The 12452-nt window shown below is 55.0% G+C and overlaps 1 protein-coding gene across 6 annotated transcripts in view; it reads right to left on the bottom strand.

Moving 5' to 3' along the window:
• The window catches only part of RPS6KA2 (ribosomal protein S6 kinase A2), a 293733-nt gene that overhangs the window by 50850 nt on the left and 230431 nt on the right, over positions 1 to 12452 (bottom strand). For all 6 annotated transcript variants that reach the window (XR_006964631.1, XM_047093147.1, XM_047093149.1 and 3 more), the window contains 4 exons: positions 11741 to 11778; positions 8350 to 8492; positions 5294 to 5364; positions 2518 to 2606 (listed from right to left, as the gene is read on the bottom strand). Coding sequence is in view for 5 of the 6 variants with exons in the window: in XM_047093147.1 (XP_046949103.1) it covers positions 2518 to 2606; positions 5294 to 5364; positions 8350 to 8492; positions 11741 to 11778 (341 nt within the window). In the remaining variant the exon portion in view is untranslated. The remainder of the gene's footprint in view (positions 1 to 2517; positions 2607 to 5293; positions 5365 to 8349; positions 8493 to 11740; positions 11779 to 12452) is intronic.

The following is a 12452-nucleotide window of genomic DNA, read 5'->3' on the forward strand; positions in this document are numbered from 1 at the left end:
AATGACCGGCCAGATGTTTATGTGCACCCCAGACTCTGAGGCAGGTGCGTTCTGCGGGGTAAGACGGGCCAGGCTGCAGCGCAGGTTGGCTTTGGACGGGGAGGGATTCCTTCTGCGTCACGCGCACACGGACGGAGACGTTCAGGGGAGGTAATCAATTGATTCATGATCAGGAAAGTCAGATCAGAAACAGGCAAACGGTCACGATCTTTGTGCGATGCTCAGGGATGAACTGGAGGGAGTGAACACACCGAACGGAGGGACGCATTTACTGTTTGCTTCTAGGTCTTAAAACACCTCTCGCAATTACCAGGTGCTGCCTACCTCCTCCCCAGAGGCCACGGGGACAGATGTGAGCGTCTGCTCTCTCGCGGAGGCGCCCGGGCCAGGCCACACGGGGTTTGGCAAAATTGCAACGACACAGCAGTTCCAGGACGAAGGGTCAGACGCAGGCCCTCGACTCCCCATCTGCGTTCCTGGGGCTGTGTCCTCCCGCTGCCCCCGTGGCCCTCACCCGCAGGGCAGGGTGGCTCCACGGTGACGTGAGGGCCTCGTCTGCGGCAGCCCCGTGCCGTGTAGGGGAGACCGCCAAGGCGGAGAGAGAGGCAAGCCTTTCCCGCCCTCCCGAGCCTGCCTGTGCAGGCACACGCGGCCTGGGAGCGGCCAAGCCCGGTTCCTAGTGGAAGGGCCTGGTGTAGGCGTCGCTGCATGGCTCAGAATCGAGGGCCCCGGCCTTGCCTCGGTCAGAGCCAGGACAAGGAGGGGTCCTGACGATTCTTGGCCAGAGTCTTTAGGTCCCGTCTGGGACTTCACTGGGGCGCCCGAAACAAGGTGGAGGAGATTCTGTTTAGCCCTGGAGGGTTCCTCCGGATCACGAGCTGGACGCACAGACACCACGACAGCCCGATTGTCAGCACAGTGTAAAATCCACCGTGGAGGCCGGGGTGCGCCCCATCCTGGACCTCAAGGCTCCCTGCCCTGCCCGCTGGCACCTGGTGGCTCAGTGATCAGAGCTGCTCTCCAGGGAGGGCCTCGGCCTTGCCTCCAGGGAAGTGCCTGCGGCCCAGTGAGCAGGCCCTGCCTTTAGGGTCCGGCCTCTGGGCCCCTATTTGGCGCAGCGCCTAAGAGGTGCACGGTTATCACGCTGGCTGGTTGGAATCAAAGTCATTCGGCCACAGCCGTTTAACGGACACCATCCCGGGGCTTGCGCAAGGTGGGTGTTCGGGGCCGGGGCTCACGTGGGTCTCCCCACACCCCCTTGCAGAGACCGCCTCTGCTGTAAAACGGGTACAGGCTCCACCATGGGATGCCTTTAGACTCTGTAGCAACTCATCTCTGCAACCAGACAGATGCTGGGCATCTCTCTAGCCGGGTTTACAGAACCAGGGTCTCACCGGGGGGCTGTCCCCAGGGTCAAGGCTAGAGACGGTTGTACTTGCTACGGCAGGGGGAGCGAGGCATCCAGGGAGGGGCCGGGGATGCAGTTGAACATCCTGCAGCACAAGATGGTCCTCCACGAGAGAGAGTTACCCAGCGGGGAGGTCACTGGTGCCATCACGGGGACACCTGGTGACAGCATGCCCCATTTAGACGGCTGCCCTGCAGGTCTGGGACGACGTGCCGTAATTTACTTGACAGTGTCCTTATTGTTGGACATATGCCTTATTTCTAGGTCGTGGCTAAACAAGCATTTTTTATACATGCAACTTACAGGCTGGATAGACTTCTAGAAGTAACATCTCCTGGTAGAGGAACGTACACGGTTTAAAATGTTGGTGGGTTTTGCCGAGTGTGAATGCGTTGCTCCATCAGCTCTCTGGACAGCAGAGCCTGGCGCTATGCGGGCACCAGGACGGGGCCTGCTCGTGTCCTTGCTCTCCAGCTCCCCCCGTAGTGGGCACCGTGCCGGGCACCTCCTCCCGCCCGATGGCCCCACCACACTGTTGACCGCTGACCACACGTCACTACGCTCAGCACGCACGCAGGTGCCCGTGACAACAAGGGATGGAAAGCGGCAAGCGGGCAAAGAGGATTCGGCAGCTGTGTTACTCGCGGGAGTCCTAGGCAACCCGTGTGTCTGCAGGAGGAGAAGTCCACCGAGAGGCAGCCGGGGGGGGGGGGAACCTTTCGCAGAGAGTGATTCTGAAAGTGGATTAGTACTTGGCTAACATTCACGTAACTCTTGATTTTCACACACGTTAGGATGTATTAATTTAAGGGGGACTGAACAAGAGGCAGCTTTCAGCCGTCCTGTCCTAGGTTTGCGGGGTTCTAAACGTAAAACGAGTAGAAACAAGTTCCACCCTTTTGTGCAAAAACAGTGCCTTTTGGGAAATAGCTAATAACCCCTGGCCAGAGACTGTGTCTTCGAAGTCCTTGTAGCTTGGACGCGAGAGGGCATTTGCACACCTGATTCAGGCCCCTTGCTCTCAGTGAACCTGGTAAAACGTTCAGGCGGGCAGTAGAGGTGGGCGGGCGGGCGGCCCCTGCTGTCCCGGGGTACATGAGGGCTCTTACCCAGACGGTTGCACGGGTTCCGTTTGAAGAGGGCTCTCAGCAGGCTCTGGGCTTCGGTGCTGAGGAACTGTGGCATGCCCAGCTTGGCTCTGAAAATGGAGTTGTAGTTTAGGATGAGAAGGACGGCCAGAGTTTTCTCCAGCACTTTGCGATCCTTCTCAGTCAGCATGAACAGATCAAACCGACGTGACCCAGAGCAGCAGCACCCAAACGTTCTGGCCTTAGGGCCCTTCTGCGCCCTAGAAGTCACGGCGGGCATCAAAGAACTTCTGTTTACGTGGGTTCGAGGAGAGAAATCTTTACCATAGCGATTGAATAATTCGCTTCAAAACTAATGCAACCATTAAAAAGAAACACTAAGAATCCCATTAACATAAGTAACATTTTAAATGATGTTTTACTACGTTACGAACCACGTTTTCCAAATAACAACAAAAGGTTTGGCTAGAAGAGTGATATTGTTTACAGTTCGGGAATCTCTTCTGGGTGAGAGGAGAGAAAGGTAGATATGCTTATCTACCTCTGTGTTCGATCCGTTGCAGTATCAGGAAGAAAATCTGGGACTTCACGGAGCTAGCACAAACAATCCTAAACTTTGGATGGAACCACAAAAGACCTCACATAGCCAAAGCAATCCTGAAAAAGAAAACCAATGCTGGAGGCCTCACAATTCCAGACTTCAAGTTACATTACAAAGCTGTACTAATCAAGACAGTATGGGACTGGCACAAACACAGACACAGATCAATGGAACAGAGAACCCAGAAATAAACCCAGAAATATATAGTCAACTAATCTTCAATAAAGCAGAAAAGAATATCCAATGGGAAACAGACGGTCTCTTCAGCAAGTGGTGCTGGGAAAACTGGGCAGCGACATGCAGAACAATAGACCTGGACCACTTTCGTAACCACACACACAAATAAACTCAAAATCGATGAGAGACCTAAATGTGAGACCCGAAGCCATAAAAGTCCTAGAGAACACAGGCAGCAACACCTCTGACATCAGCCCTACCAACATTTTTCCAGGTATGTCTCCAGAGACAAGGGAAATAAAAGCAAAAATGAACTATTGGAGACACATCAAAATAAACAGCTTCTGCAGAGCGAAGGAAACGATCAACAAAACTAAAAAAAAAAACTGACGGAATGGGAGAAGATATTTGCAGATGACATATCGGATAAACGGTTAGTATCCAAAATACATAAAGAACGGACACAACTCCTCATCCCAAAACCAAATAATCCAACTAAAAAAATGGGCAGAAGACATGAATAGAATTTTTCCAAAGAAGACCTTCAGATAGCCAACAGATTTGTGAAAAGATGCCCCACATCACTCATCATCAGGGAAATACAGATCAAAACTACAATGAGATATCACCTCACGCCTGTCAGAATGGCTAACATCAACAACTCAGGCAGCAACAGAGGTTGGCGAGGACGCAGAGAAAGAGGAACCCTCCGGCACTGTTGGTGGGAATGCAGACTGGTGCAGCCGCTCTGGAAAACGGTGTGGAGGTTCCTCAAAAAGTTAATGTACACTCATCAACCTACTATGATGAAAAACATAAAATGAAAATAAAATAAAACCCAGTAATCTAATTGGCCCAAATGACTGCAAAAAAAGAAAAAAAAATCCAGGAAAGGAGGAGCCTGCGAGCCCCCAGGAGGCTCTCGGTCCCCGGGGTCCCCAGATTGTGTTCTGGGAGCCATGGGACCACAGCTTGGTGTTGACTTTCAGAAATGCTCGGCCACTCCCAAGCGACGAGTCCACACACAGGATTAGCTGGAGGGAATTATTCTCGTTTTAGAGAAAGTACAGCTCGTGTTCCCCCTTAAAATTAAAAGTCACAGAGGTAAACAGTGCAAAAATAGCAGACCGCAGCCATAGATCCGTCGCCCACAACAGAGGAAGACACTGATCAAATCCTCTCTGTGGGCTTTCCTCCACTCCTTTCTCTCCTCCCACTTATACAATGGCGCAACCTGCAAAAACTTAAGCTTTTTAGGCGCCTCTTGCTTTTATAAAAGTGTCGTGTCCACCTGCAGGGTTTGTGAGAGCGGGTCACGAGGACCAGCAGCTTTGCGGCTTCTCTACGCCCTCGCACAGCAGAGGGACGTTAATTTGGAGCGAGGGGTACCTGTTTCCAGCCGCTTCTCTACCCCCATCCACGCTCCTGTCTTCTCCTCCTGGAGCTCTCCCTTCTGACATCGTGCTTACACGGAGCCTGCTCATGTTTAAGGTGTCATCGCAGGACCGGCACTGGGTTTACACGTCTTTCCGGGATGCTAAGAGCAACATCCACTTGCACGGTAATTGATTCTTTGGGAGAACTGAACAGAAAATTGTGCGTGTGTCCAGTCACGTGGGCAACGTGATTCCTTGCCAACGTGAGGCAGGAGAGCTCAGGGACCTGAACGAATGGGGTCAAGAGGTAGAGAAAGAAAGGAACCCCCACTCTTGTGCTCTCTGGAGCCCCTAAGTCCTCTGCCCTTCCGAATCTGTACTTTGTTTCTGAAGTCCCTGATCACCACACTCCCTGCCGCCGACACCACACGCGATTTCGCTGATGGGAAACGTTATCTGCGCTTCACCAGGGTCACTCGGGGATCCCCGTCAGCGTCTCCCCTGCAGCGAAAACGCCAAGAATGTATATCACGGTTGTTGCTGATGCCTACTTAACAACCCGGGCTTCCAAGACCGAAGCTCTTGCTTTGGAAGGTGCTGGACATACTGGATAGATCCCCAAGGGTGGGTGCTTCCGACTCACTTGAGGATGAGGGCCATGGTCTCCTTCCTGTCCTTCCCCTGGAACGGCAGCGATCCCGTGAGCATCTCGAACTGCAGAGCAACACAGAACAAGGAGGGTGAGTGTTCAGAGCGACTGGATTTACTAGCAGAGACCCCCCAGGTGGGCAAAATGCAGCCAAAGTTCACGTGTCCTTTCAAAATCCCAATCAATCCGGCGGAGGCCCTGGCCGACACGCTTGGTACACATCAGCGAGCAGAGCGGCCTCATGGCGCTCGAAGTTGGGCGGGGAGGCGCACAAGCCAGCAACCCAGGACGTACCCCGGCCGTGGTAGGAGAGGCCGGCCGAGCGCCGTGGAGACGAGACACGCTGGGGAAGGGGACGGCAAGGGGATGGAGGCTGGGCCGTCCCCCTTCCGCGGGGCCGGTGGAGGACCCCGTTCCCGTCCTTCTCTGGTGTGTGCTGTGGAGGCGGCCGGGGCAGAGTGACTTTGGTCCGTTAAGAACGTCCAGTGAGAACAGTATGGCGCCAGGAATGTCTCCAACAGGGCCACGCTGAAAATAACAAGCGGACCTCTGCCGGGACGGCCTCCGGGACGGAGACGGCATTGAGGGCCCGCCTTTCCCGAGCACGGAAAAGCCCGGACTGCACGGGCTCTGGAAGGGGTGGCCTGGACCCGCAGGGTACGACCTGGACGAGGTGCGCACCTGCCCCCTTCTGAGAAAGAACGAGGGCAGGCGTGCCACCAAACCCTGTCCTTGAAAATGGGACACTGAATCTAACTGACAGAGGCTACAGTATCGGTCCCAGTCCGCGTCTTCACGTCCTTGTCAACTACACTTGAGCCTTGAACACAGGTGTGAACACGGGTGTGAACAACATGGGTGTGGGTGACACGGGTGTGAACACAGGTGTGAACAACATGCCTGTGAATGACACGGGTGTGAACGCCATGGGTGAGAACGACACCGCTGGGAACAACACAGCTGTGACTCATGGGTATGAGCGACACAGTTGTGAACAATATGGGTGTGAACACCACGGATGTGAACGACACGGGTGTGAACGAGACGGGTGTGAAATAATCCACTTCCGCGCGGGTCATGTTTTGGTAAAGACAGTACTACATACACCACAGGCGTGTTTTCTCTTATGATTTTCTCTTAACAACATTTCTTCACCTTACTTTACGGTGAGGATATAGTACGTAATACATATAATGCACGAAATATGTGTTAATCTACTGCTTATGTTATTGGGAGACTTCTGGTCAACATTAAGCTATCTTATTAGTTAATTTTGAGGGGAGTCGAAGTTGTATGTGGATTTTCAACTACCTTCAGAGGTCAGTGCCCCTTAGCCCTGTGCGGTTTGAGGGTAAACTGTATAAGGAAACAGCCTCAGTGCAGGTGTTGGTATGATCTTACTAAACTTGCCTTAGTTTTGATTCTGACTGCATGTCTCTGTTCCTTTAAAATTTATCCCGCGGTATCTCTCCTCCGCATTAGGAAACACTCGAGAACTACATCGGAGTAGAAAGACCAAAATAATCACCCACAATCCCATTATCCGGGGATAGCCACAGTTAATATTTGTTATTTCCTTCTAGTACTTTCTTGAAGCTGTGTTTTTTAAAAACACGGATAAGGTTTTATATACCAACCTTTCCTAGGACAATATAAAGACTTCCAATGCTTATTGGAAAATCTTCATAACATCGCTTTATATGTGGATATGCCAAAACACGTTTATTTGTTGTTGGACGCTTAGAACGTTTCCAATTTCCTGCTCTTGTAAGTAATGCCGAAATGTACCTAAAAGCTTTCCTACCCCATGGAGTTACCCTTGTGACAGCCTGCCGGGAGTGAAATTAACCAACCGAAAGAAATGAGTGTAGTTAAGGCCTTATTAATACTCTTGGTTTGCTTTTTGAAGGTAAAATCTGAAAAGAAATGTTAGGAGTTCCTTCCTGTTGAGATGTGCGAAGCATTCCTCTGTGCTAACACCTGCTGTCCCTCCCGTGTGCACTCATTCGGTGAAAACACACAGAACAGACTGCAGGCAATCGATCAATCTACAAGCCATAAAAACGGAGAGTCAGAGAGTCCAGAAGATGATCCAAAAATAGGCAAATATAATTAAATGGAAGGGTAGAACGCTCTGGCAGATGAACCATTCATCTGACAAAACTAGATGAAAGTTTATACGTTGATCGTAGAAATCAAAGTATCTCTTAAAATAGAATCCTATTAGCAAAGAAAACCCCCTTCCTATTTTGCTTCTACTCTTCTCTCTCCTTTCTTCCTTCAGGAATGAAATTCCATGGCAAGGAAAAGCCTTTGAGAACTCATTGCTACAAAACCGGGGCCCATCCCGAACATCTGTGCCTCATGTAACCCTTTACTGTGGGTCAACCAGCAACGTGCAGCATTCCCCTGGTGATTCCTTCTTCGCTTTGACTATGGCCCTGGGGGATCCACAGCCTTTGTGTTTCTCTCCCTCCTTCCCCTGTTCTTCCCCTTGCAACACAGTGGGAGGTCACCCACTACTCATGAGCATCTAACACAGCGGCAAATGTGGGTGTCCACTAAATGCTTCTTGGTGATGAAGACAATGCTGGTGGTGGTGATCGTGAAGAACCCCACACGAGTCTATTTCCACCACTTCCGGCCCCCTCACAGGTTCCCTCTCTGTCACACGTGGAGAAAGGAGATCATTTCAGTTTTCGGTATTACTGTTCTCAACAAAGCCGCTCAGCACTTTCTCCGTATTTAAGGATCCCATGAAATCAGGGCCTTACTGATGTGGGTGATGATGAGCTTTGACTTTTAGTACCTGTGGGTCCTTACGTGAACCCAGTTCTGTTTCCTAATGGTGGAATTTGGGATGGGCAGAGAGGGAGGCGGCCAGGAGGGGCAGGGGCAGGAATCTGGTGGCCTCCTCCCCGTCCCCGGGTCACACAGCCACACTGTTCTTATACATCCCAAACACTGTTTTCCCCAGTCATTCGCGGACCTCTGGGCCAACCTGGGGACCGGCCACAAGGGACAGCGACGCGGACGGGGAGGACCCTTACCATGAGCACACCGAAGGACCACCAGTCGGCGCTCTGCGTGTGTCCCCGCCGGTTCACCACCTCGGGTGCCATGTACTCTATGGTCCCGCAGAAGGAGTAAGCTCTCTTATCGTGGTCGATGGCCTCCTTACTCAGCCCGAAATCTAAAAGAGGGACAGCACAGGGCGCTGCGTCAGTCTGGGCGGCAGTCAGGACCGCGTCTGTGTGGGCTCCTGACCCGCCAGCTCCCCCGTCATGTGGGGGAATTCTGCCCGCACGTGTCACCCCTCCCGCCCGCTCTGTCCCAGCACAGAACCCTCCTTGGATGCAAGCGTCATCGTGCCCCCACACGGTAAGTTACAGAGTCTTTCAAGAATCTACAAACCCAGGAGTGCCTGCTAACAGGATGGAGAGATGGCACTTCTTGGGGACCGACAAGCAGGCCTAGGGGCCTGCTAGGCTGGAAGCCGGGGACAGAGAAGCACGTGGCCCCTGGTCCACTGGGACGGACGGAGGTGGTTAGCTTGAAGGCAAGGGCCGGAAGGGGTTCCAGGCGCGGGCCGCTGGGGAAGGTGGTCCCCGGAGCTGAGGCACAAAGGGAAGATGGCATTTGCCGTGGGGTGGGCGGCCACCCCTCCCCCCGACCCCCAGGAAATCCTCACGAGGGTCTCCCTTCTGGCACAGCGGGCGTGGCCACGCACTTGGTGGGCAAAGGTCGTGGGAACGTGGTTCTCAGGACGGAGGCCCTCGGTTTCAGCGTGTTTGGGAAGAAGGCCACGGTCTGTCATCTCCTTCAGGGCCCGGTGAGGGTGGCGTGAGGTCACAGGCCGGGCAAGGGGGTCACACTACCTACGGGTGAATGTGCTTCCACCAGCTGAACGACTTGCTTTGCACACTAGCGCCTGGGAGTGGTTGTTTGTAATTTGCGCCTGGCCCAAATGGCCAATCATGACACAGGAATAGCCCCGGCTCATGAGTAATGATGATAATAATAATAATAGTAATAATAATAATAACAGAAGCATGATTACTTGATCAGAGAAAGCCCAAACCCTGTAACATCATAGATACATTTGACGTGGGAGCTCAAGGCTATTCGCAAACACCGCACACAAGTGTCACTTCTATATTCTACGTGCAGTTTCTCGTTTGGCAAAGAAAACTTCTGAAGTATTAAGAGAAGCTTAAACCTCCACCAAATGCCCCATAACTCTGATGACAGGACATTACAGGTGCCCTACAGCTGTGCCAGGCAAGGGGGTCTGAAGTTCCGGTGAAACGGATAGTCAGGATCTGGTACAGAAGCTCATGAGAAATTTTAGACCTAACTTTCAACATTAACAAGCATGTAAAGATGTATAATCAATATTTATTGCCAGGGACTAGATGCACCGTGCCCGGTACTGGCACTGGGTAAAACTCCCCTGTGGGAAAACAGGGTGTGGGGACATGTGGCAGTGAGACTGTGTGGGGGCCACGGAGAGGGGAGGGGAGGCCTCGGGGGAAAGGGTTGCGGAGGAGAGGGGGCCTCGGGGGGAAGGGGTGCAGAGAAGAGGGGCCTCGGGAGGAAGGGGTATGGAGGAGAGGGGGCCTTGGGGGGGAAGGGGTGTGGAGAAGAGGGGGCCTCAGAAGGAAGGGGTGAGAAGAGGGGGTCTCGGGGGGAAGGAGTGCAGAGAAGAGGGGCCTCGGAGGGATAGGGTGTGGAGAAGAGGGGGCCTCGGAGGAAGGGTGTGGAGAAGAGGGGGCTTCGGGGAGGAAGGGGTGCGGAGAAGAGGGGGCCTCGTGGAGGAAGGTGTGCAGAGAAAAGGGGGCCTCGGGGGGAATGGGTGTGGAGAAGAGGCCTCGGGGAGGAAGGGTTGCAGAGAAGAGGGGGCCTCGGGGAGTAGGGGTGTGGAGAAGAGGGCGCCTCGGGGAGAAAGGGTGCGATGAAGAGGGAGCTTCAGGAGAAAGGATTGAGGAGAAGAGGGGGCCCTGGGGGCAAAGGGGTGTGGAGAAGAGGGTGCCTCAGGAGAAGGGGTGTGGAGAAGAGGGGGCCTTAGAGGAAGGGGTGTGGAGAAGAGGGGGCTTTGGGGAGAAGGGGTGCAGGGAAGAGGGGCTTCAGGAGGAAGGGTTGAGGTGAAGAGGGGGCCCTGGAGGCAAAGGGTTGTGGAGAAGAGGGGGCTCCAGGGAAGAAGGGGTGCGTAGAAGAGGGGGCCTCGTGGAGGAAGGTGTGTAGAGAAAAGGGGGCCTCGGAGGGGAATGGGTGCGGAGAAAGGCTTCGGGGAGGAAGGGTTGCAGAGAAGAGGGGGCCTCGGGGAGAAGGGGTGTGGAGAAGAGTGGGCTTCGGAGGGAAGGGGTGCGGAGAAGAGGGGACCTCAGGGAGGAAGGGGTGCAGAGAATAGGAGGGTTCGGGGAGAAGGGGTGCAGAGAAGAGGCCTTGGGGAAGAAGGGTTGCAGAGAAGAGGGGGGCTCGGTGAGAAGGGGTGCAGAGAAGAGGGAGCTCGGAGGGATAGGGTGTGGAGAAGAGGGGACTTCGGGGAGAAGGGGTGCGTGGAAGAGGGGGCTTCAGGAGGAAGGGGTGAGGAGAAGAGGGGGCCCTGGGGGCAAAGGGTGGCGGAGTAGTGGGGGCCTCGGGGAGGAAGGGGTGCAGAGAAGACGGGGCCTTGTGGAGGAATGTGTGCAGGGAAAAGGGCCTCGGAGGGGAATGGGTGAGGAGAAGAGGCCTTGCGGAGGAGGGTTGCAGAGAAGAGGGGCCTCAGGGAGAAGTGGTGCAGAGTAGAGGGTGCCCTGTGGAGAAGGGGTGAGGAGAAGAGTGGGCCTCAGGGAGGAAGGGTTGTGGAGAAGAGGGGGCCTCGGGGAGAAGGGGTGCAGAGAAGAGGGGGCCTTGGGGGGGGAAGGTATGAGGAGAAGAGGGGCCTTGGGAGGAAGGGGTGTGGAGAAGAGAGGGTCTCAGGGGGGGAGGGGAGAAGAGGGTGCCTTGGGGAGAAGGGGTGTGGAGAAGAGGCCTCGGGGAGAAGTGTGGCCTCGGGTAGAAGAGGTGCAGAGAAGAGGGGCCTTGGGGAGGAAGGGGTGTGGATCAGAGGGGGCCTCGGGGAGAAGGGGTGTGGAGAAGAGGGGGCCTCGCCGGGGGGTGGGGGGGTGGGAAGGGGTGCGGAGAAGACGGCTCCAAAACAGCCCGGACTGAGAGTCTGCAGGGAAGGTGCTGGAAGGTCTTCGGTCAGAAGGAGAGAGAATCGGAAGGGAACCCGGCAAGCTCGAGAATTTCCAGATGCCGTGAGGACACACACACAGCTCATCCACATCTGTGAAAACGCCAGCCAAATCAGAGACACACAGCAGCCGATGCGGGCGTCAGGGGGACTTTGGGTCCAGGCCGCTCCCCCATTTACCGGGCCAGGGGGAAGTCACCGGGACACCGCTGCCCTTTACAAACCTGTGATCTTAATGTGTCCCTCTTCGTCCAGCAGGATGCTGAAAGAGAGAGGAGAAAGCATGCCTCACGAGCGGCCCAGTCGGGCTGGCGGGCGCGACTTTGGGTGGCAGTCAGCACACGGGCTCGCCTGCGACGCACCGACGTGGGCCTGCACAGTACGGCCTCCCCCGCCAGCAGCTTCTGCCGGGGCACGAGCGGACTCCGATCCACGGTGTTTGGGGTTAACCCGGCAAAAGCTGGGACCCGCAGGTCTGAGACCTTCTTAAGCCCACGGCAAGGGTCGGGAACCCTTCAGACTGTCCTGTGCGGGGAATGGGATTTTCAGGGTCCGGGATCGCCTTGGCCCGTGCAGATCCGGAGCCTCGTGCATTTTTTCTCTGGGTCAGAGGCCCCCTACTTCTTCCCGTCGCCCCTCCGTGAGCCCCACCCTGGCTCTCGTGACCACCCCAGGCTCGGGGGATCCTGTGACACCTTGGGCCCTGGCACCGAGGAGCCCTGGGGCTCGGCAGGCTTCGCCTCGCCATAGGAGCTGGGTCCAAGCTCTTGTCACAGCGGCATCTGACATCTAGAAGCCCTGGGGTGGGGGGGGGGGGTAGGGGCACTGGCCTTTCCGCGCCCGGCTCTCCCGTGGGAGGGCACTGCTCACCGGCCGGCAGAGGGGGAGTCTGGAAGGGCGGACGCAGGCCCGCAGGCACTTGAGGAGGCCCTTCTT

This window comes from Lynx rufus, unplaced genomic scaffold (genome assembly GCF_022079265.1).
Source record: "Lynx rufus isolate CCGP_SWC_20201006 ecotype Redwood Valley unplaced genomic scaffold, mLynRuf1.p SCAF_32, whole genome shotgun sequence".
Classification (NCBI taxonomy): domain Eukaryota; kingdom Metazoa; phylum Chordata; class Mammalia; order Carnivora; family Felidae; genus Lynx; species Lynx rufus.